Here is a 22575-nt window from a genome sequence, read left to right as displayed (position 1 = left end):
GAACGAAACCCAACGACGTCCAACCATGAAAGATTATGCAGATTTTATTGCGACAAAAACTATTCTTTTTATTTTGAATTTTGTTCTTTTATTTGTTGCTGCTTTCACGCTTTCAATGCAGGTATGATTTCATTTCTTTATCATCATCATTTATAATTGTTTTTTATGATGATAGTTACCCTATCAATGCACTCAAATAAAGATGAAACAAACGACAACGTCAGAAGAACCAGAAAATAGCGATCAAAGAGCTTGATTTCTTGTTTCATGATTTTCAGATGCGTTCAATTAAACCGATTGTTTTCAAGAGAACTAAATGGTCGATCAAATTTTATTTATTGAAAGAAAACCCGTCAGCGAGGTTTAAAATTCAGTAAATTGAAACTGTTTTGTTTTCTTCCTTGATGTCAAAAGCGCCCAGATCAGAAACATTGAGTATCCGCAAACCACGAGCCCTAGATTTTTCGGAATTCTCACTGCGCGTTATCAGTTACAATACCTGAAGAAACTAAGATCGCGTTGCCGAAAAGGCAGGACGATCCCCAAGCCAAGGCCAATCCATACATCGAGAACTCAAAAACCGAGCACAAGCTGTAATGCCCCGCCGATGTTCGATTCCGCTTCTCCGCATCGACATTTTCTTGAAACATTTGAGTCACTGACATGTCGAAGATCCACAGGCCCCAGCGCTGAGCGACTGCCGATGAAAATATCACTCCAATTGAGATGAATGATTCGGGAAGATTGACTCCAGGAGGACAGCGGATCCAATAAGAAGAGAAGATTTCTTCATCAGTGACTAAATCATCGAGGCACTCATTCTCATTCGCAAGAAAGTAGGGCGATCCTTGGGCAAACAGTCCATAAATTCCCAATCCAACAAATATCAACTGCCAAATCGCCCCAGCACAGGCAGTTCCGAGTAATCCAAGAGTTCGTTTCAAAAACGGGAAAGAAATGGGCGCTAGGAAACCAGATACGGCGCTCCCAATGTAGATGATGGAAATTGTCGCTTCGGAAAGACAGTTTTCTCGACCGTAGCCTTGAAGGGGGAAGCTCAAGCCGAGGATGTTGACGTAAAGCGTTGCCAGAGCCAAACCAGGGATGGCCACTTTGGATGTGAATAAAAGAACCCAGCCGCCGAAAAAAGTTTTGAACGCTTCTTTGATTTTCTTTATTTTTCCTCCGCAAGAATCTGAGTCTGACTCTAACGCTTCCTTCTTTGCTTTTCGTTTCTCCGAAAGGGCAGGAATAAGCTTGTGAGTTTTTACGAGGCAGATGGCTTGAATGATCATGGCGAGAATGTTGAAGCTTGCGACAGCTACGGCTCCCCAAGCTTGATCGAAGGAAATGGAGAAGCCGGAGAGGGCGGTAGAAAGGACCATTGTCGCTTGATCTAGAAGAAGAAGTGGAAATCAACAAGGACTAACCGAAACTAACCGATGGATCTCATCCAGGCATTCATCGTCGTGAGTTCTTCTTTCGTCGTGATTTCTACAACCCAATCTCGACTTTATCGAATTCTCAGCGCTTGACTTTGGCTATTTCCAAAGGTTTGAGAGCTCTCCCCTGATAGCATTTTGAAGACCAACAGATGCCAAAATAGCGAAGCAAGAAAATGTCGTTACAATGGCGAACACAGCCTAAAATCAACCTGTCATTGAATCAAATTGTCATTGCTAGAATTTGGCAATGCATCGGTAATACTATTTACCCAAGGTGAAATTTCGACATTATCAGAGTAAATGATCCAAAACATTGTCAGGCAGGATAAAGCAACTTGAAATTCAAAAAATGATGATTTGGATGGTTTCAAGACTTACCAGTTGTGTTTTGAAAGATCAAACTCGTCATCGCCCCATGAAGACGTCTGCTGGATTCAATCAGCGATCCAATAAACGGGGCAAACAAAATCTTGACCGAGGCAAGGACGACGCCGTAAAGCGAGGCAGTCATGATGCTGGAGACATTCGCGTCCAATTTAGCTATCGTATCGATGAGGAGCAGTCCCGCTGCGTAGAGCCACATTCGATCGGCTAATGTATTGCACAGGTGCTCCAGCAGAATCAGCCGCTGCGCTCGCTTTCGATTTGCCTCGCCCTCGGGGCTGTGCTCGCCATTTGAATCAGGCTCGACTTTGGAATCTTTTCGATTTGCCATGGCAAGAATTACACGCTCTGGTGTAGATTCTTGTTCAAGGCAATCTTCTCATGGTTTTTTTTTTATTTCTCTCTATATTCAGTTATTTCTCATTTTATCTTAGAAAAAAATCATTAAAAAACCATGCCTTCTTGTGAGAAAAAAAATTTGCACGAGAGGTACTTATTTATAAGTGGGACTTTGTTTACTTAGAATTTCAGAAGAGTAAATACAGGTAAGGACAGTTGCGGTCTTTGTACATAAAAATCTTCTGGAAGAAGCTGACTCCCGTATTTGTCCAATAAAGAGGCGATGAAGCGATAATAGTCTTCATTGATTTCATGATTGTCAAGTTTTTCGATAATTCGAGCATATTGGACAAGCCGATTTTCATAATTTATCAATCCAAGCGCCGCCGATATCCAACTGAGCACCGTATTGGCGAGAAATTGACAAATGCGCAGAACTATGGAAGGAAAGCGATTTTACGCCTCACCAAGTTCTTTTCGAAATGATTTCGATTGATTTCAGTTTCACCAGCATATAACACAGCGCTTCCACAGTTCTAGAACTAGGATGGAGGGAAGGGTTGTTGTTTTGAAGGAAAGCATTCTGAAAAGATGGGGCTTTTAGATTATTTTTCGGTTTTCGATCTCTGGCAACTCGATAAAACTAAAGGAAAGGCTCAAAAACCAAAGCTTTTTACCAAAAGGTAAGCATATTTTAAGCATAATTTTTATAAGTATTGATATATATCAAAGCTTTTTTTGTGAAATCTATGACGAAATTGTTATTTTTCCATTATTTTTCAATAAAAATTCTCAAGAACTTGGAAAAGGCAAGATACCATCTGTCAATGCACCTTGATCCCCCGCTAAAGCTCCCTGTAAATTCCTTCCCTCCTCCCAGCTGGCCTCCTCCTCTCCCACCGAGTCACCTGACTCCTCTTCCCTCTACCGCCCCTAGCATTCCCGCATTCTTTCGTTTCGCGCTCTTTACGCTCATTCAAATCTGGCGCGCTTTTGCCACCCAATAAAATCGCCTCCTTTTCGTGTAAATTCCTCTGAGCGCTGCTCTTGCGTAACAGTATAAAAAGAAAACAGGGCGTCGGAGAGCGCCTTGGGCAACCTGAACCCGATATCGCCGCGCGAAAAATAGCAGTCTTTCAGAGATCGTTTTTTATTAATTTAACAAGCCCTGATAAAAGAAATGAAGAAGCAACAATCGAGAATGGAGAAGGTGGAAAGCTACATCAAAGGACTTGAACCTTCGCAGTTTGAAGCGGTAAGTCAAATTGAAAAAAAGATTTTCTTTTTTAAAGAATTAACGAAGAGAGACCCTTATTTTGCATGAAAATTTGTAACAAGCAAGATTCTAGAATTTTTAATCCTTAAAAAATACGAGGAAATTTATAAGATTTTTATTAATTTTATAAAATTTAAGGCGCCCTCTTTGATATTTTAAATTTTATAAATTAAGGGTGTCAGCATCTTAATTTTCAAAGAAAATTCTTTTTTAAGACCTTCTTCTTCAGAATGTCGGTTCATTTTTTTATCAATTTGAGCTCATCCAGATTATCCAAGCTTTTTCAATTTCAGAGTAATCTTTAGCTTCATTTATTTTTTGCCCTTTTGTTCCTGAATTTAACGACCGATCTGGCCAAAAAATAAAGAACTTATTTCTGCTGACTATTCTTAATTGGAGATTCTGAAAGTCAACATCTTGAGAGCATTCTGCCAGGGCTCATTAGCGAATCCAGCGCAAAACGAAAACGCTTTATTTTTCTCCTCAGAGCAGGACTCTCAGGGGAGAAAAAAGAAGGGAGCTGTTGATTTACAGCCCGGGATGTAACAATAAATCGCTAGAGAAAGGTTTTTCAATTAGCCGAGCTATTGACCTTCTCCTTCGTTTTTAAAAGAGAAAAAAGGGGAGGAAGGAAGAGAATGAACTTCGAAGAGGTACGAAATCTGTCAAAGTCCTTGTTGATTTCAGTTTTTACTCAAAAGAAAAAATGGTCTTTATTGTTTATAAAAGTAATTAATTTAACGACTTCCATGACTCAACCGGGGCCTTAGATGAGTTGAAAAAAGAGGCGAGAAGAGAAATCAATTAAATCTGGTTTAGGAATTCGAGAAACTGAAAATCGCAGAAGGATACGCGGAAAAAGAAAATCAATCTATCCCGTCGCTGAAAAGCTCATCCAGTGGACCGACGACGAGATCTCAATCAGCCAAGGAAAGTGGTTGCGAATCATTGATTCTAGCGCTAAATTTCCAGGGAAAAACGGCTCGAAATTGTGAAAATTTCAAGCCGCGTGCGGCTTTTTTAAGGCAGAATCGTCAGATTTTTGACTTATCGACCCGCCATTTCGGCCGCCATAATCCCTTACGGTCAATTCATGAAAAATGAATTAACTCGTATCTCGTCCCATTCGCAACCATGACTCGCAGGGCACTTTGAAAATGAATCGATCCGCAATGCTGCGCATGGAGAAGAGAAAGTCGATGATCCCGCAATCTTCCATCTCCACAAACGATCCGTCCAACGATTCCATGTCCGTCCGATCGGGCTCGACGACGTCTAGATCTGGACCGATCAGATCCAAAATTGGCTCGCTCAACAACATTTCCCACAAACCAGGAGGAGGAAATGTCAAAATTGAATCGAGAAGAAAAAGCTTCGCAAATGTCCAGGTAAGACAACATCTTGAAAACTTTTCTTCTAGGAAGAGCCGCGTAGCGGCTTTTTAAAAAACGAAGCCGCGTAGCGGCTTCGCCAAAAAACTCTTTCAATCTGTATTTATATTCTAGCAAAGCCGCTAAGCGGCTTCTTTAAAAAAAGCCGCTACGCGGCTCTTCAGTAGAACTGTGTCTACCCCCTGACTCAGGAAAAGACAGGTTTCTGAGTTCTGATAAAAGACAAGTTCAGTCAAGTTTGTAACCATGGAAACATGATTCGAGATTTTCAAGATGATAACTGTTGATATTTCCCTTGTTTTAAGAGATAGATATTCTTCATTTAACTCCCCATTTTCAGTCTCGCTGTGGTAGTCTGGCAAACGCAGCACACACACCTGGCGGCGGAAAAGTCAAGATCGAGTCCAAAAGGTAATTAATTGACCCGCGCCAAATGAGGCCTACAGAGCTCGCTAATTTATTATGCCATCAACAATTAGCAGAATCGAGTTGGGCTTAGTTCAAGTTCAAGTTTGATCACTAATTCAATGACGTTCATTTTCGCTTTCAGATTGAGCGTGGCTGGTGTCCAGTCAAAAGTCGGCAGCATGAACAATGTCACTCACACTCCTGGCGGCGGCAAGGTCAAGATTCAGTCGCAGAAGATCAAGATTGAAGCGAAATCGAAAATTGGAAGCTTGGACAACAAAAATCACACTCCAGGTTAGTTGAACTCATCTCATTCCACCCTACGAGTCTCAGCGCTTTGAGAGGCTAGTCAGCCAATCAGATGCGGCCATTCTTCATATTAACCAATCAGAAAACGTTAAATATCCTCATCTTCATTTGATTCGCTCAAATTAACCTTTCGCTTTGCAAAACAAATTTTAAACTCTTTCAAAAGCCGGCGGTACTAAGAAAATTCTCCATGAGCCGTTAAAAATCGTTGCTTCTTCCAGAATAGGCAGCTTGCAAAACGCCTCTCACCAGCCTCGTACGTTTCCTCTTTCTTCCTTGATTCCCGACGCCGATTTTCTTACCATTTTTTTCTAGGAGGCGGAAAGGTAAAAATCGCGACTCAGAAGCTCGATCTCACCAATGTCAAATCAAAATGCGGGAGCATGGATAACGCGAAGCACACGCCAAAAGGAGGCAATGTCAAAATCAAGTCTCGGCGATCGGACTGGAGCGGAGTCAAATCAAGATGCGGGACATTCGATAATGTCGGCCATGTCGCTGGAGGTGGCGATGTCAAGGTGAGTTTTTTCATCATTTTTTGGTGTTTATCGGTTTAGATTTACGATGAAAAGCTGACCGTAGTGGCAAAGTCCAAATGCGGCACTTTTGACAACATCAATCACATTGCCGGCGGTGGCGACGTGCAGATTTACGACGAGAAAGCGCTGCCCTGGAAGGAGGAATCGTCGAGAAAGGGCTCGAACTCGATGGGTTCGATCACTCTTGAGACGCTTTCCTCTGTTTCCGGCTCTGAAGGAATGGCTTTTTCAGATATTTTGAGATAAAAAAACTTTTTGAACTCAAACTTCATACTTGAAAATTAAGAATTTTGAGCCGAAAACGAAAAATGTCTGAAAGCCAAAATAAGGTCTTCCTCAATCCGAGCAAATCTCCCTGTAACCTCTATTCTCAACGAGATTCTTCCTTGTCTCCCAACGTCTAAACCAAGCAATACCTACATCAGAAACATCTTCCTGAAAATCGAAAACGAATTCCAAGAAAATCCTAAAAATAATTCCAAAAAAGCCCTGTTGGATCAGAAATTCACACTTTCATTTATCTATTTTTATTTTTTTCACATTTGTATTATTCCACACTGATTTCTTGCCATATATCATGTGTTTTGCTTCTTTTTACAGACTTTTTACCGTAAGTGACAGACTGCGCATGCCTGTAAATAGTGCATATTTCTAATCAAAGAAAAAGGCGAAGATGCTGCATTTGTTGAATCTCTCAATTTCTGCGCTGCTTTTCTTTTCTTTTAATAAAAATGATATTGACTTGAAACACGAATCGATGAAAAAATGATGAAAAAATCTAGAATTTTCAACATTTCAAAGGATTTTTACAAAAATCAAGCCGAAAATCAAGAAAATTTTTTCAATTTCAAAGACCATAAAACGACTATTTTTTGGATTTTTATGAATTATTCTTCCTATCCTTCGTTAGCTTCGATAATGATCGCACTCGTAACTTTACTGTGACTTAAGTGAGGAACTTGACAAAGTTCAGTCAGTTCACTGATGTGTGTGAATTTACTTTTTGGAGCCCAGAATTGGGCCGTATTCTTCAATTCTTACCAATTCTTTTCTGAAAAGGAAGAAGGTTGACCCCTGCTACCTTCTTAAAAATTTCAGCCCCGATCGAAATCAAGAAAATTTCCGAAATCTCAGAGACCATAAGACTATCATTTATTCGAACATTTTAGTTTATTTAATATTATCATCATGTAGCGCGGTGGTGATCGCTGTTGAGTAATTTGACTAAGTTGAATTTTAGTAAAGTCAATTTTTGGAGCCCAAAACTGGGCCGTATTCTTGAAACAACTTGAAGGAAAAATATCTTTCCAAAAAGATTCGGCTAACCGCCTTGGGAGGGAAAGATTGAGAGAAGATTGAAAGAGCAAAAATAATCCCGACAGATTTGGAAATTCCTTCCGAGGCGGCCTTTTATGAGAACACTAACAAGAGGAGCTCTTCCAAAGATCTCGAACAGAGCATTCAACAAGCGGCAGGAGTTGATTTTTTTTCGGTTCCATAGAAGATTTTGATTTTTGCTTTTAATGCGATCGAGTATCGAGGAAGAGAGTAATGATGGTGCTCCGAATGAATCTGTAAGAAACGAGTTGCCACAGAAAAAGAAAAAATTGAACGAATTGGCAAATGTCAAGTGCTTGGAATGCCATTGTACAGGGACAGTGATGAAAACAATCGACGGCATCGTGCTTTTTCCGAACAAGGTGAAGAAAACACTGCTCGAGCTCGGTGGAGGAATTTTAATGCCAAAGCTGAGAAAAATCAAGCCTGTGAAAAGGGTTCAAACCGCAAACCAAAAGGCGAGAAAATTCGTGGAGGGTTTTAATGAAGCTAGGGAAATTGAGGACGACGGAGGAAACGAAGGACTTCTTCAGAGGTCTTTACGGAAGGTAGATAGATTCAGAGAGAGAGTCGCAAAGGGGTTCGATAATGCGAGAGATGAAAAAAGAATGGAGCTTGTGAAAGTGATGGAGCGAATTCATCGAAAAAAGACCAAGACTCCAGCGCGGGAAATTCCAGAACGATTCACGGGTTTTTTCTCAGACGAGTTCGAAAAAGACAATTTCTGGAAATCGAATAAACGCTTCTCACTCCAGTAAGTAATGTCGAAACTCCCGATTAAATTCAAATGTTTGATTTATTCAATCATTTGCAGTGGCAACTCAACAATGCGACAATTCTCTGTTTACATGTTGCTTGGATGCATATTCTGGGGAACCGTCGTCGCAATAAGTAAAATCGCAAGTGTATAAAATCTTAAATACCATATTCCCAGCGAATTATTATTCGATGCTTGCAGCTCGAGTTCAACCAACTTACTTGACCAATGTTTGTCAAGTCGGTTTCAAGAAATGCACGCTTACTACTGACATGGATTACTGTGCACATCTTCTTCATGACTGTATAAGAACAAGGGAATTTGATCAACCAGTTGGAATTAAACAACCGACAAGAGAACAAGTCGCGCAAATCGAATTTTCTGACACAGAAAATCTCATAAACAAACGACGATGCAAGAAACAACAATTCTATGCCATGGTTCTCATATATTTTATATCATATCATGAAATAATGCCAAGCAGAGTTCCAAATTCACCTCACCCAAGATTCACCAAGGTGAGGGTGGGTGAAGGTGAAAAATCTTCACCTGACCTCACCTCACCTAAAATTTTCGAAAATCGGCTTTCACCCAAGTTCACCTTTAGGTGAAATTTAATTTCCTAATAGGTAGGGGAAATCACTAATAATTCGACTTTTTTCTGGGCTAAGTAGGATGGGCATATAATACAGTTTTAGAAAGCCCAGGAGCTGGTGATCATTTTCACTATTGAAAGTAGGGGGTGATTTTGTACCCTGAGGGCATTTAGGTACCTCGGAAGTCCGAAAATCTGGCCAATTTCAGAAATGGGAATTTTTGAAGCCCTAACTAAGCCTTTGAAGGGCTGCCTACTACCCTAGATTGTAGTCCAGGCTCTAGCGGTCATTTTGAGCTCAAGAAAACCTGGGAGGGGGGTGGGTCTGGTGGGAGCTAGAGGCTCTTGAAGTTGGGGAACTCCACAGGAATTGAGTACTTTTTTCCAAAAAGTACATGATTTCTGTCACAAATGTCTAACAAAGACTATTAATAAATCTTTATTGATTTAAAAATGTTAAAGATGTCATTTGAGGTTATCTGAGGTCACTCTTGGTCAAGAATTATGAAAAATTCAGAAAATTCCGATAAGTGACCCGATCTGACCTCAAATGACCCCAAATGACATCTTTAACATTTTTAAATCAATAAAGATTTATTAATAGTCTTTGTTAGACATTTGTGACAGAAATCATGTACTTTTTGGAAAAAAGTACTCAATTCCTGTGGAGTTCCCCAACTTCAAGAGCCTCTAGCTCCCACCAGACCCACCCCCCTCCCAGGTTTTCTTGAGCTCAAAATGACCGCTAGAGCCTGGACTACAATCTAGGGTAGTAGGCAGCCCTTCAAAGGCTTAGTTAGGGCTTCAAAAATTCCCATTTCTGAAATTGGCCAGATTTTCGGACTTCCGAGGTACCTAAATGCCCTCAGGGTACAAAATCACCCCCTACTTTCAATAGTGAAAATGATCACCAGCTCCTGGGCTTTCTAAAACTGTATTATATTCCCACCCTACTAAGCCCAGAAAAAAAGTAGAATTATTAGTGATTTCCCCTACTAATAGGTGAAAATTTTTCACCTCACTTCACCTCACCTAAAATTTTTCAAAATCGACTTTCAGACAACTTCACCTTTAGGTAAAATTAGGTGAACAATGTTCACCTCACCTCACCTCACCTAATTTTTTTGAAAATTGGCTTTCACCTTAGTTCATCCAAAGGTGAGGTTTGGGTGAAAAATTTTCACCTCACCCTTGGGTGAAAGTGAAAGGGTGAATTTGGAACTCTGATGCTAAGAAAACCATCTGAAAGACCAATATATTTGCCGTCATCTCTGTTCTCAGTCACTCGTCCTGCAGTCAACAAGGAAGACGAATTTCAATTCCTGCGAAAATATCTGCTTTGGCTTGACGAGAACACATGACTTTGCTGGTGAAATTTGTCCTTTTGAGAAATACTGCAAAGCAGGATGTCCTTGTCTTTATTATCAGTGCGAGAAAGTTGAAAATGAACAAACGGTTGTCCCTGTCTGGAATTTGAAGAAGGGGAAAAGCATTGAAGGAAAATTGATGAAATCAAAACGCGAGATATTTACTAGATGTTAGATTTTTAGAAAAGTTTTGATCAATTTTTAGTCCCAAAGATTCCTTTGGAAATGAATCTAGGTGTTGAATTTATTACGAGAAGAATCAAAAAAATTGGTTTAGTCGATCGCAAAGCGGATTTCAAAAAGTTTCCTATTATGTTTTCTAATCTCAAACCGAATAACGGATCTCTTATCACAACCAAAGTTATAACACTTTCAAAAGCAAGCCAAAGACTTTTTTCTCATGAACGTTTTAATTAATTGCAATAATTATGGGCCCCCCCTCGTCAGCTTTTTTCAAAAATCAAATTTCGGAATAACAAAATTCGGACCCCGGAAATGGATTCTACGGGTCAAAAAACGATTTTGAGGCTTTATTTTTTGGGGGTCTATCTCGACTCCTTTGCCCCAAAAATCGCATTTGAAAATTGGGCATTTCGTCAAAAATTTCGACGAATTCGCCCTAATTTTGGCAAAAATATTGATTTTTCTTGGTCAAAAATTTCTCTCATCGAGTTTTTGCATCAAGTTTAACCTGATGACGCATGAAGAACTAAAAATATGGTGTTTTCAAAATTTCCATTTTTCGGACGAAAAAGCTGACAGGGGGGGTCCTTAAGCGAAATCGAAACTATCATTGAAAAAAACCGTGAAAGTCAACCGGTTGCACTTTCTTGAATGGCGAGCATTACTTGGTTGATGCAATCGGAAACATGATGAAAATCAAGGAAACTGGGGATTCATCTGATCTTGTTCCAAATCGACACAAAAGAATGTAAGTTTACTCAAATTGAAGAAAAACTTTCAATGAAATACCAAAGTGGCTTCTTCGTTTTTCATTTTGGATCATCCATCGGAACTCATCAAATTGAGATTCGCAACAAAGAGAAGGACAGACGAGTGTTTTCAGTCGTTGTTATCTGGAAAGGTCGGAACATATTTATATCTTAATACAGTTTACATTAAATACCTGAATAAAATTTTGATCCAACAAAGCCGCCCAACAGGTAGAGAAGATAAATGCTTCTATTACGCTCCAGATTACAACTTGAACCGTTTCGAAGAAGCACAGGGCTTCATCGCGAGCAACCATTTCAATGCCAAAGTATCTTCGCTCAGCTTCAAGGGAGTATTTTATCTGATGAGCGTCAAGCTAGGAGACCATTACATAAAATTGTCAAAAACAACTGCTCTGAACAGTATAAGAAGGGATGAAGAATTGGAAAAGGGCTGGAAAAAAAGCGATTTGCGAGTTCCAGCAGAGATAAGTGACCTTGATCTTGTTCACGTGGTTCCATTGGAATGAGTTAAAAGTAATATTCTTGGAGATATTTAGAAAATTGACCCTTTTGACTCAATAAAGATCGATTTGGGGAGACTTCTTTTAATAATTGTAGCAAGAAGTATTATTCTGTCGAACACACTGTACTCAGTACTGCTAGAAGCAGATGGTAAATTTCTGACCCTGGGGAGCGAATGGATTGGTTCTTTGGATAAATACAAAAAACCTTCTATTTGTTATTCAAAGCTGTTTTCTCAAAATGATCCTCTCTATACTGATTTGGTTGGAGTCAACAAAGACGAATGCGAATACTTCGCGAATGGAATCATCAACGACGAAAAAATCTATATTCAAAATTACGTCTTTGATCTCACATTTCGAGTTGACTATGATTTCGGAAGGAATAATTAATATGTAATCCTACTTGTTACTAACTCGGGGCTAACTAAGGGCAGTCTCTTCTTAACCGTTGTTTTAAAAAATTGTGTGTTTTCACTTGGCTCATATTTATCTATTTAAAAAATTCCTTGAAAGACTCAATCGAGCTTGAATTCGTCCTCCAGCAGCCGCAGCAGAATATGCTCCTGCAAAGCAATCCATATTTTGCATTCCACGACGATATCTTTCCCGGGTTTTCGAAAAATGCTATTGCCCAGCCGGCATTCCCGGTCAAAACGTATTCGACAACCATCATTCCAGACTATCATTTTAGTTCGCTTGGAGAATTAAAACATATTTCAACTATCGAGATGAAATTAATTAAAAAAGAACGCTTACAGCTTGACATAGAATTCAAAGAAAAATCAATTGATTTTAATGAGAAAAAAATTCTTGAGTTAAAGTTTTACGACGAAACTAATCTCTTGACCTTTGGTGTATATAAAAATAACTCTCTTTGGATCGATTCAGAGTATTTTCATGGGCGCATTCTTTTAAAGACTCATGTCGACAATACGAAAAAATTGACATTTGATTTCGACTCATCTTATTCAACGCAATCATCATATTTAAGAATTATTCAGAAAGAGTTCAATAATAACTTTATTGAATAATAATAGAATAAGCGCGCCTTAAATAGGAATTACCTACTTCAAATGCGCTTCAAAATGACAAAAGCGCTGCAGATTTTTCTGACTCCAGTACAATTTATTGAACAAGTACAATTTAATGAATTCAAAAAGAATAATAAGAAAAATCAAAAAGAAATCATTATGCGCGGCCTGAAAAATATAAAAAACAAAAGAATTCGAATTTTTAAGTTTGACCGGCACACGAAACTGAAAAACTTCATTTACTCCTCCAAGTTCGACCAAACAAGACTGTTGGTTATGAGCACAGACTTGCAAACCGCCTTCTCGATTTCTTTAGATGGATCAATTAAGAAACCAGCAGTTAATAAGGCACCGACAAATGACTATCTTGAGTCGGTCAGACATGCGTTAATAAAAGATGAGCTCTTTATTTTTGGTGGTAAATTCGGTGAACACAAAGTATGAAGTATAAACAACATTGAAAGAAATAAAATTAAGATTGCGAAACTGAGAGGTTGCTTGTGGGAAGAACAGAAAACACGATTAATCAACCCAATCGGTGAAAAGGGTGCTGCGCTTTCGATCGACGGTGGTTCCAAAGCATTACTTTGCTTTCCCTATAAAGGGACAGAATGCGAGATTTTCGACACAAAAACAATTGTTCCTACTTTCTCAACCAAATTTTCACATCAGTCAACACAACTTGCCTTTTACACAGAGTCCTAAATACTTATTTCAATGAGAGCTAAGCAAGAAAATATGAAGGTGTAAATATTTTTAACACTCATCGGTCAGCGCTTTTTCCCGATAAATTTTTACTTTTAAAACTTTCGAAAAAAATAATTTATCGAAAAACTAGGAAGTAATAAGTCTTCTTATGGCCATTTGTGGCCTTCACTTGAAGAATTTCTATAAATAGATATCTAATCGAGGCCATCAGCGAAGAGCTCATTGTATTTGAGACCAATGACATCGAGGACCTGACCATGATTACGGGGATTAACAACTTGTAATTTTCAAGCCTTTGAACATGGACCATGTAACATGGTCAATGTCCAAAGTGGACAATCTGACAGATGATGTTAAGCTTCAGTAGAGTCCTCCATTAAGGATGGTCATTTTCGTGATCTGAAGACCGTCAAAAATCAAAATAACACTCTAACTTTGGATTAAAAAGCCAAAAAATTTAAAATTTTCCAAATTTTTCATCAAAATCTCGCTTTTCAAGCGAAATTTTGGAAGCTTTCCTCTCACATTTGAGAAAAATGATCAGTACGAAGTTTGTAGCTCTTCAGACGAGCTTTCAGAATCTGGAAAGAAAATTTGAAAATCCCGATTTTCTCAAAACCGAGGACTACCCCCTTGATGACCGGGCATCCTATCCTTGTTCATCAGATCTAGAACTCTGGCTTAACAAAGGAAATCCAACAGTTGTTGGAAATTATGATACTGGCTTTTTTGAACCAACAAATAAAACGGAGACTCTGGGTCCTTCTGGGTGGACGACGTTAGCGGATTTCCCTATAAGGTATCTTTTAAAGAATATTTCGTTATGCAAATCTTTTAAGTGGTTTAGGTGGTTATTATTTGAATGGCCTTCCTGGCGGAGGTCTTTTGCTCGCCGGAGGGGTTTCAATATTAGATTTAAAATTTTCTAAACAAGTGTGGCGTCTTAAAAACAACGTTTGGAATTATATAACCGACCTAATTTACGTAAGTTGAAATATTTTTATTAAAAAAGAGTTTGATTAAGCGTGACTTATATGGGTCCTCAATAAGGATTCAAAACTCGATTTTCCTCGTCTCTGGCCTTCGAACTCCAATTCAACGACTCGATTTCAAAGAAAATCGGTTGGTTAAAAACGTTTTCATCGGAATTACTGCTTCTGCATTAAATCTAGAACCTGTTCTTCTCGAAGTCAATGCTGATTATTGCGTATAAACCAATTATACAAAACAATTTTTCCGTTTAGATGCTACGAATAAATTCACTAAATATAGACATTTTGTTATGAGAAAAACGGGTCAAAATTATGGGCAATAGAAATCGACATAAATAGACAAGCCTTTATTAACAAAAACAAGGAGAAACATTGAGCCGTTAAAAATCATTGCTTTTTTCCAAAATAGACGCCTCTTACCTGCGTCGTGCGTGTCATCTTCCTTGATTCCATAACCCAAAGTCAAAATCGCGACTAAGATACTGGATCTCACCAATTTCAAATGGTGTGAAACTAGGAGAGATTTTATTGAAGCATGCAAAAGAAAATAAAGAAACGGAAAGGGTTGATTTATGCGATGATGAGTGGCTGCTTTTCAGTCTTATCAGCAACTTCGGCAGCCACAAGAAGAGCTCTTCGTCGCCGCCGAGCTCGGAAGAGTCGGAGGAGCACGAAAAAGATTCCAAATCCGAATCCGATCGACATGGCCGCCATGATCACGCATCGAACGATTTTCTTAAAAAAAAAACATCACCAATGATGATCGAAAACGCCGCTGAAAACTCACGTGATTTCGTCGACGCTGGTAGTTGAATTTTTGAATCGCTTCTTCTTGCTCGATTTTCGCTTGAAACTGGATTCCCTCTTCTTCCGGCTTTATGTCCTTCTCGTTCTCGCAGTCGTCTTTCGCATGGGGAGCATAAACCGGCTTCCATTCTGGTTTAGCTCCTTGAACGGGAAATTGAGGACTGAAGCCTGGAAAGAAGCCTCCCTTCGGTGGGCGATTCCAATCTCGATAATGCTCGTAGTAACAACTAAATAAGGATCATCGATAAGAATGATGGAGGAGATAGATGCTTGTATGGATATGTACGCCTAAGATAAATGTTCTTTTTAATTCTGAAGTAAAATTTTAAGAAATAGGCTTTTTATTTATGATTTCAGCAGCGAGAATTTTAAGTAAACTAAGAAGGTTTCTGACTTTTCATTTTGTGTTATCATAAGGACCATTTCCTTGGCTTTATACAGTCTTCTGCAGCTGGCAATGTTCTGCTTGAGGGCGATAAGAAAACCAGATTTTTGAACATCTTGCCAACGAAGATGCCTTCAAAAAACTCTTTGCCCTCAAAAAAGAATAACTGAATTCTGACCTCTCAGCCATTTATGAAGTTCGCCGCAAGGGCAAATACTAAAATAGCAATTTCACAGAGAAAGAACTCTGTAAGAGCAGGTGATTAAATCTTCAAACACGCATCAAATTTTGACAATTGTCACTCGAAAAATATCTGTCAGTATCTAACTCCTATCGAAGGGCGTTTAATAATTCCACCGAAGAGAATATCGGACAGTTTTTCAAATCTATCGCTAATCGCCAATTTCTTCTTTTCTCCGTCTGCGAAGCTGTTAATCGCCGCGGCTCTTTTATTGAAGGTTAGTTTAAAAATTATATTTGAGAATCTGAAAAAAGAGAGAAATAGAAAAGCAGTGAAAATCGCCAAGAACTGGACTCAACTCAGAGCAATCCCTAAATTCAATAAATCCAAGGGAGCTTATTTTTGGTCCGTATATAATTTTGTTAATTCATTTGCATCTATTATTCTGAGAAAATAGCAAAGAGAAAAGGGGAAGGGAAAGTAAGAGGGTTGACAAAATCATATTTTCTGGTATTGAATAGATAAAAAATTAATATAGTGAGCCCCTTAAAAATTTACTTCAATTTGACATAAAGTCGATTGGATAAGAAAAAGTAAACAAAAATAAACAAGTGAAGATCTTTTTTTAAGAATTTGTATTTCGAAGAAAAAACCCTCGATTGTCCGAATTTGAAGGATGAGTGACTCGGTGCGACAGAAAACTGAAAGGCCAGAGTCCTATATATAATCATGTTAGCTCGATCGAATTAAGAAAATGCTTTACTCCGAAGAGCAGAAGGCTGAAAATATGAGCTCGAAAGAAAGAGCACTGTGGATTTTGGGGCTGCGGCCGAGAGACAGATTCAGGAAGACGCAGTTGAGCCAGGTTGCCAAACGGTAAGTCATCGACAATCCTGACTTAGCAAACTGTTACAGTAAACTGTAAAACAACTGAGTCAGGGTCCTGAGAGAGCTCTCAAAACTATCGAGGGATACTGACTCAGGTTTTCTTCACAAATTGTCGCAGAGCTGCAAATTTGCTGAGCTGAGCTAGCTGAGCCGACGGTGATTCCTGAAAATGATCTGATCTGCTCAGCTTAGCTTAAGTATTTTCGAAGTTGCTCAGCTCAGACAATTATCACTTAGCTCAGCTCAGCTCAATGATCATTACACAATTTTACAATTAAAAACACAATAAAAAATGGCTCAGCTCAGCTCAACCAGCTCAGCTCTAATTAAGCTCTGCTCAGCTCAGCCCAGCTCAACTACCTTAAAATAAAGGTCTGCTCAGATCAGCTCAGTGACCTCTGTAATAGGCCAGCTCAGCTCAAAGATTTTTTTATCAGGTCAGCTCAGCTCAGCAAAAATAAAGCAAAACTTGCAAGTTGCAACTCTGGATTGTCAAGCCCAGCCACGAGCATTTCAACCGTATTTGCTCGAAAATAAGAATGTCTGTCCCTTTAGTAGACTATAAATTCAGCTGCATGTTTAGCAGACTCAATTCAGCCCATTTCTCCGAATAATCCTATTACAATCTTTCCCCGTCTCGTCTTTTTTGACGTTTTGATAGTCTCTTTTCTTCATAAAAATAAAGAATCCGTCTAAAAGTCAATGAGGAGATTGTCTGTGTTCTTGTCCTTCTTTTTTTCTTTCTTGAAATCCCAAAAGACCTTCAGACCCAGAAGCCCAGTTTCAGCCGGCGAAAGAGACTCACGCTTTTAGCAATTAGCCAAATTGCAAGGAGAAAACGCCCGAATCAAGACGCTCTATCTACGTTTTTGTTCGTGGATGATTTTTTAAGAAGCAAAAATTCAATATTTATAATAACACTTGTGCTGATTCCACTCCAAAGATCGACCAGAATCACGTCGAATCTGTCATTTTTTGGACCAGACAAACATTTTTGGAGAAAAAAAGAGAAAGAAAAAAGTGACCCCGAATGACCTCGGAGGCGGAAAAAGTCAACGAAAATCTGGCTGAATTGTTAAGTAGACCCTTAATCATTGAGTGAGCTGATCGATTGAAGAGATTGATCGAAAGAAAATGCGATAATTTTAACAAAAATTTTTGGTCAAATTTTGGCCCAAAATGACGAAAAATGGGAAAAATTATTTTGTTTTTTTTTTCTGAAATCTGATTGGCCCTGAGCCGGAATTAGAATTTGAGCGGGCAAATGTGACCAAAAATTTGGTAAAAGTGTTTCATTTGAAAATTTTTAATAAATAAGGGTGTCTCCTTGATAATATCAATTCTTTAGCCTCGAAACTCTAATTGATAGACACGAAGCCGAGAAAAACGTAACAGTTGAAGAACTCATCGGTCCAACAAAACTTGCGGTTCAGGTGCCTCATTTCTTTCCTCCTTGATTTCAAGTCTTTTCCTAGCTTCTCAAAACATCTCTGAGAGGTTCGCCCATCAAAAATGATCTGGTCAAAATTGACTCGACAGTTCCAAAAGAAGTTCGGCAATGGCTCATGTCGACTTTTACTCCTCCCAAATCTTCAACCAGATCTGTCGGTAACCGCTCCTTTTTCCCGTTTTCTTCCCTTAATTTTTGTTAAGGGGAGTCTCGCCGAAAAGGGCTAAAAGGAATCGTCGCGGGAATCAGCGCCGCAATTCGAATGGAAAAACTCACAATCGGCAAAAACGACCTCGCGGGATTCACGGACGACATAAAACGCCAGCTGCAGGAAATCGCGTCCTGGAACTTTGACATTTTCGAATTCGGGAAACTGACTGGAAATAGGCCGCTGAGATACATTCTTTACCAGTCCTTGGCTTCCTTCGACCTTTTGGGCGATTTCAAGATAAAGGGTCCTGTTGTCATGAATTTCGCCGCGAGATTAGAGGTTAGCGAAGAAGATTCTCTTCGTTTATTTAAGATAGTGACACCCTTATTTGATTTTTTCTCGAATTTTAAGAGTGTGGCGTCAGGAACCGACAAAAAATTTTGACAAATTTTGCGTAGGCGGCTAGTCGACAACTGACTGGCCGGTCAGCCGAATCCAGACTTCTGATTCGTTGAAAATTTTCTTTCAAAATTTGTCGAAATTTTTTGTCGAGTTCGAGAGTGGTTAGTAATTTACGCTAGGGTCGGCACCGACCACCGACCAAAATTATCAATTCTGAAACTTTTACTGATGAATCAGAGATCATTCAGAAAAATCATTTTTTATTGCCTTAAGGATATAGCCTTGAATATTGAACTTTCGTAGCGCCGAATCCCTGTTACGAATTTATTCATTTTTCAAAGAAACCCTACCTAAAATCCAGCGTAGATTTCGAAAATTCCCTTATTTTTAGTACTTTCGATAGTGTTTATACCTAAAAATTGACTTCAAAATAAAACAGACCGTCGTTCTCTGAAAATTTCCATTAAAAAGGTAAACCTGGATTGATGATATGAAAGATTGAAGCGTTCTCTCCAATCTAGCGGAGGATTTTGTAAAAATATTAAAAATTACGGCTTCTAGTAACTGGTTTATGATTGTACTTCGAAAAGGAGAGTGGCGCGTGCAGCCAATGAGAGCGAGGGGAAAATCTCACTCAGCCCATCGCTCATCCTATTTTACACGAGAAATTTTGTCGACAGCTTGGACGAAATGTAACTAGGATTCTCCCCTCGCTCTAATTGGCTGCACGCGCCACTCTCCATTTCGAAGTACAATCATAAACCAGTTACTACCGATGGGGTGTTGGATAGCGGAAAAATTCTCATCGGAGCCTGGGTTGGACTTGTAAGGCTAGTAACCAGACATCCCAATGACGGGTGCTCTGATTCGTCCGTTTAATTTTTCTCGAATTTTCCATAAGATTCACGTAACCCGTTTTTCCAACATCTGACGAATCGGAGCGCCGACCAAGAAAATGTGTGGTAACTGGCCTCACTAGCCTATTTCAGGCCCGTTTGAGATAGGCACTCCGATTCGCCACAGCGCTCTGATGGAAATTTCCGGGAACGGTCGGTTACAATACCAAAGCTTTTTTGGTATTCCAATACCAAAATTTGGTATTCCGATACCAAATTTTTTAGACAATTTGGATTTTTTGCCCGAGAAATTATTAAAAACACTTCTAAAGTATCGTATAATACAGGCGCGAAGCGCACGACCGACTTTTAACTTTGAAAAATTGGCATTTTCTGCCGACTTTGGTATTGGAATACCAAAATTGGTATTCCAATACCAATTGGTATTGTAACCGACCGTCTCCCGAAATTTCGCTATCAAACACCCCATCAGTAGAAGCCGTAATTTTTAATATTTTTACAAAATCCTCCGCTAGGTTGGAGAGAAGGCTTCAATCTTTCATATCATCAATCCAGATTTACCTTTTTAATGGGAATTTTTAGAGAACAATGGTCTGTTTTATTTTGAAGTCGATTTTAAGGTATAAAGACTATAGAAAGTACTAAAAATAAGGGAATTTTCGAAATCTACGCTAGATTTTAGGTAGGGTTCCTTCGAAAAATGAAAGAATTCGTAACAGGGATTCGGCGCTACGAAAGTTCAATATTCAAGGCTATATCCTTAAAACCGACCCGACCCGACCAAAAACCGACCAAAAAATAAGGCGACCCGACCAACCAAAGCGACCACGGATTTCGCCAATTTCTGGGAGACCGACCAACCCGACCTGGGAAAATGGTGGTCGGTGCCGACCCTAGTAGTAAAGAACCTTCTTCGTTGATTTGAGATAGTGACACCCTTAAGGCTTGTCTCATCTTATTCCCTTTTTAAGGAGCTGTATTTATCCAACAAAAACCCTTACCACAACGATATCCACGCGGCAGACGTAACGCAGGCCCTATTTTCGATAATCGAACTGAACGGCGCCCAAGTTTGGTTAGACAATGTCGAACTTTTTGCCGCATTATTCGCCGCTGCAATTCATGATGTCAGTCACACGGGGACGACGAATAATTTTCATATTATGACAAAAAGCAACCTGGCGAATTTATATAATGATAGATCAGGAAAGCGGTCTTCTCGATTTTTTTACGCGACCTTTAATTCTGATGACCTTAAAAAGTGCTTGAAAACTTTCATCTAACAACTGGATTCGGAATTTGTGCAAAAGATGAGTGTAATATTCTAGCTGGGCTGAATGATGAGCAATTTTTCAACTTCAGAAATATCGTTATCGGTAAGTAACAGTCAAGGACTGGAGTTTATGGTGTCTAGATATGGTTCTCGCAACGGACATGGTTTTCCACAACGAGCACTTGTTCTACCTCTCCGACGCCAAGAGTTCTCCTTCCTTTGCTGACACTACAACCGTCCTTGGTTTCATGCTCCACTCTGCCGACATTTCCCACTCTCTCCGACCCTGGAAGCATCATGAAAAGATGGTCGAATTCCTCTTCGAAGAATTCTTCCTCCAAGGCGACCAAGAAGCTAAATCTGGTTTTCCGATTTCTCCTCTTTGCGATAGAAATACGCTGCATATTCCAAATAGCCAAATAAGTAAGAAAAGTTTATCAAAAATATGCTCATGAACATTTTAGGTTTTAATAAATACATTATCGAGCCGACTTTTTCCGCGCTGACGGAATTTTTCAAGGCAGCTAATGAGTGTCTTTTTGACGAAAATGGCATTTTATTGGAACCATCTGAAAATGGCACTGGTGATTCATTACGACCAGGAAAGGATACGATTGAGGAAGCTTGCGAGGGTACCTCATTGTGCCTTCTAGAGCCGCCTTGTGCCGCTTACGGCCGTCCTGTGACTCCTAGTGCCGCTTAGAGCCAGTTTTTGCCTCCTTGTGCCACTTAGGGCTGTTTTGCGCCTCAAAGTGCCGCAAAGAGCCGGTTTGTGCCGCTTTGGGTCGGTTTGCGCCTCCTAGTGCCGCTTAGACCGAAGATGGTCAGCGTATACCGGCACAAGGTGGCAAAAGGTGGGATAAGGAGGTAAATTGGGCAGAATCAACGGAAAAGCCTCAGAAAATATCCCTTTTTGAAGAAACTTTTAACAGAAATCGCCGAACTTCGAACCCAAACGTCAGCGGTCACGTGACGCGGAGCCGTTTCGTCCGTCAAAATTCCCAAAATCGCGGGAGTATCAGAATCAAACGGCAAATAACAACCGATATCGCCGACGCTCAAGATGTTTCATCGCAAAGAAAGATTTTCAAAAACAAAGCAGGCTGCTTTGAGCGAACTTGGAGGGGGCATCTAAAGAAGAATTTAGAAAATTGGGAGAAGAGGGCAAAAACATAATTTATGAAAAAACTATCATTTATTCAAATACACAGAAATACAAACAGCATTGTTACAGAGAAGATTTGTGCTTCAAAACCCCGTGAATTCTCTTCATCGTTTTGTTCGAAAATCTCTTGCCACAGGAAAGACAGACATGTTTCTTGAGCCCGGCTTTAGCTTCTTCCCATTTTGCATGGCTTATCCAGTCGGTCTCGACATCGAAAAGATCAGCATCATTTTCATCGTGAAATTTGTTATCTTCCTTGATTTCTGGTTGCTCGAAAATGAGAGTTGAAGAGAGAGGGCGGAGTTTTTTGACTGTAGCTCGGCGAGAGTAGGCAGGAGTCAGTTGGTTTTGATGGAAAATGGAGTTGGAATAGGCGATTGTGCACATTTTTAGTTATTTCTGGATATGGAGGGTTGGGGGAAGGGATTTTATAGGGTGAGGCGGAAGAGCGCCACGCTCGGAAAATGAAGAGCGCTGATCGAGGATATCCATAATAAGCGATGCATATCGGGGCTGATTATACTCGTTTGATATTTACGAAATGATTTTAATAAACTCTTTGTCTTTTTGGAGCATTTTTACAGGATATTTCTTGTAATATTCATGCTTATTGAAGAATAGATATTATCACACTTTTTCTTCACTGGAACAATTTACTTTTGCTATCAGCTTTGCATT

At 39.5% G+C, this 22575-nt stretch overlaps 3 protein-coding genes across 4 annotated transcripts; 2 read left to right on the top strand and 1 right to left on the bottom strand.

The window, feature by feature from the left end:
* Positions 1 to 323: 323 nt before the first annotated feature.
* Positions 324 to 2198, bottom strand: LOC145697865 (solute carrier family 40 member 1-like). Its single transcript, XM_081775071.1, has 6 exons — positions 1824 to 2198; positions 1715 to 1779; positions 1543 to 1643; positions 1441 to 1511; positions 500 to 1396; positions 324 to 455 (listed from the first exon to the last, which is right to left on the bottom strand). The coding sequence occupies exons 1-6, from the start codon at positions 2158 to 2160 to the stop codon at positions 364 to 366; spliced, it is 1563 nt and encodes a 520-aa protein (XP_081631197.1). The 5' UTR covers positions 2161 to 2198; the 3' UTR covers positions 324 to 363.
* A 969-nt stretch (positions 2199 to 3167) lies between these two features.
* LOC145696882 (uncharacterized) lies at positions 3168 to 6839 on the top strand. 2 transcript variants are annotated; one of them, XM_081773987.1, is made up of 9 exons: positions 3169 to 3423; positions 4264 to 4375; positions 4591 to 4832; positions 5176 to 5246; positions 5386 to 5537; positions 5719 to 5808; positions 5868 to 6070; positions 6110 to 6309; positions 6422 to 6839. In XM_081773987.1, the coding sequence occupies exons 1-9, from the start codon at positions 3349 to 3351 to the stop codon at positions 6450 to 6452; spliced, it is 1176 nt and encodes a 391-aa protein (XP_081630113.1). In that variant the 5' UTR covers positions 3169 to 3348; the 3' UTR covers positions 6453 to 6839. The 2 variants fall into 2 exon arrangements, with proteins under 2 accessions (XP_081630114.1, XP_081630113.1); XM_081773988.1 differs by lacking the exon at positions 5719 to 5808 and having other exon boundaries at positions 3168 to 3423.
* Positions 6840 to 17963: 11124 nt separating this feature from the next.
* On the top strand, positions 17964 to 21435 carry LOC145697864 (dual specificity calcium/calmodulin-dependent 3',5'-cyclic nucleotide phosphodiesterase 1A-like). The gene is made up of 7 exons (XM_081775070.1): positions 17964 to 18032; positions 18075 to 18207; positions 18253 to 18539; positions 20431 to 20663; positions 20720 to 20835; positions 20874 to 21155; positions 21197 to 21435. The coding sequence occupies exons 2-7, from the start codon at positions 18165 to 18167 to the stop codon at positions 21433 to 21435; spliced, it is 1200 nt and encodes a 399-aa protein (XP_081631196.1). The 5' UTR covers positions 17964 to 18032; positions 18075 to 18164.
* The last annotated feature ends 1140 nt before the right edge of the window (positions 21436 to 22575 follow it).

This window comes from Oikopleura dioica, chromosome 2 (assembly GCF_907165135.1).
Source record: "Oikopleura dioica chromosome 2, OKI2018_I68_1.0, whole genome shotgun sequence".
Classification (NCBI taxonomy): domain Eukaryota; kingdom Metazoa; phylum Chordata; class Appendicularia; order Copelata; family Oikopleuridae; genus Oikopleura; species Oikopleura dioica.
Note: the sequence above shows the minus strand (reverse complement) of the source record. Positions and strands in the feature narration are given on the sequence as shown.

Coding starts and splice junctions, on each gene's coding strand:
- LOC145697865 (XM_081775071.1), bottom strand. CDS start 2,160: ATGGCAAATCGAAAAGATTCCAAAGTCGAGCCTGATTCAAATGGCGAG. Junction 1,512..1,542: donor CTCTCAAACCTTTGGAAATA/GCCAAAGTCAAG, acceptor AATTCGATAAAG/TCGAGATTGGGTTGTAGAAA. Junction 1,397..1,440: donor TGCCTGGATGAGATCCATCG/GTTAGTTTCGGT, acceptor TTCTTCTTCTAG/ATCAAGCGACAATGGTCCTT.
- LOC145696882 (XM_081773987.1), top strand. CDS start 3,349: ATGAAGAAGCAACAATCGAGAATGGAGAAGGTGGAAAGCTACATCAAA. Junction 4,376..4,590: donor GAGATCTCAATCAGCCAAGG/AAAGTGGTTGCG, acceptor ATGACTCGCAGG/GCACTTTGAAAATGAATCGA. Junction 5,809..5,867: donor AAACGCCTCTCACCAGCCTC/GTACGTTTCCTC, acceptor ATTTTTTTCTAG/GAGGCGGAAAGGTAAAAATC.
- LOC145697864 (XM_081775070.1), top strand. CDS start 18,165: ATGTCGACTTTTACTCCTCCCAAATCTTCAACCAGATCTGTCG. Junction 18,540..20,430: donor ATTTCGCCGCGAGATTAGAG/GTTAGCGAAGAA, acceptor TCCCTTTTTAAG/GAGCTGTATTTATCCAACAA. Junction 20,836..20,873: donor CTTCAGAAATATCGTTATCG/GTAAGTAACAGT, acceptor TATGGTGTCTAG/ATATGGTTCTCGCAACGGAC.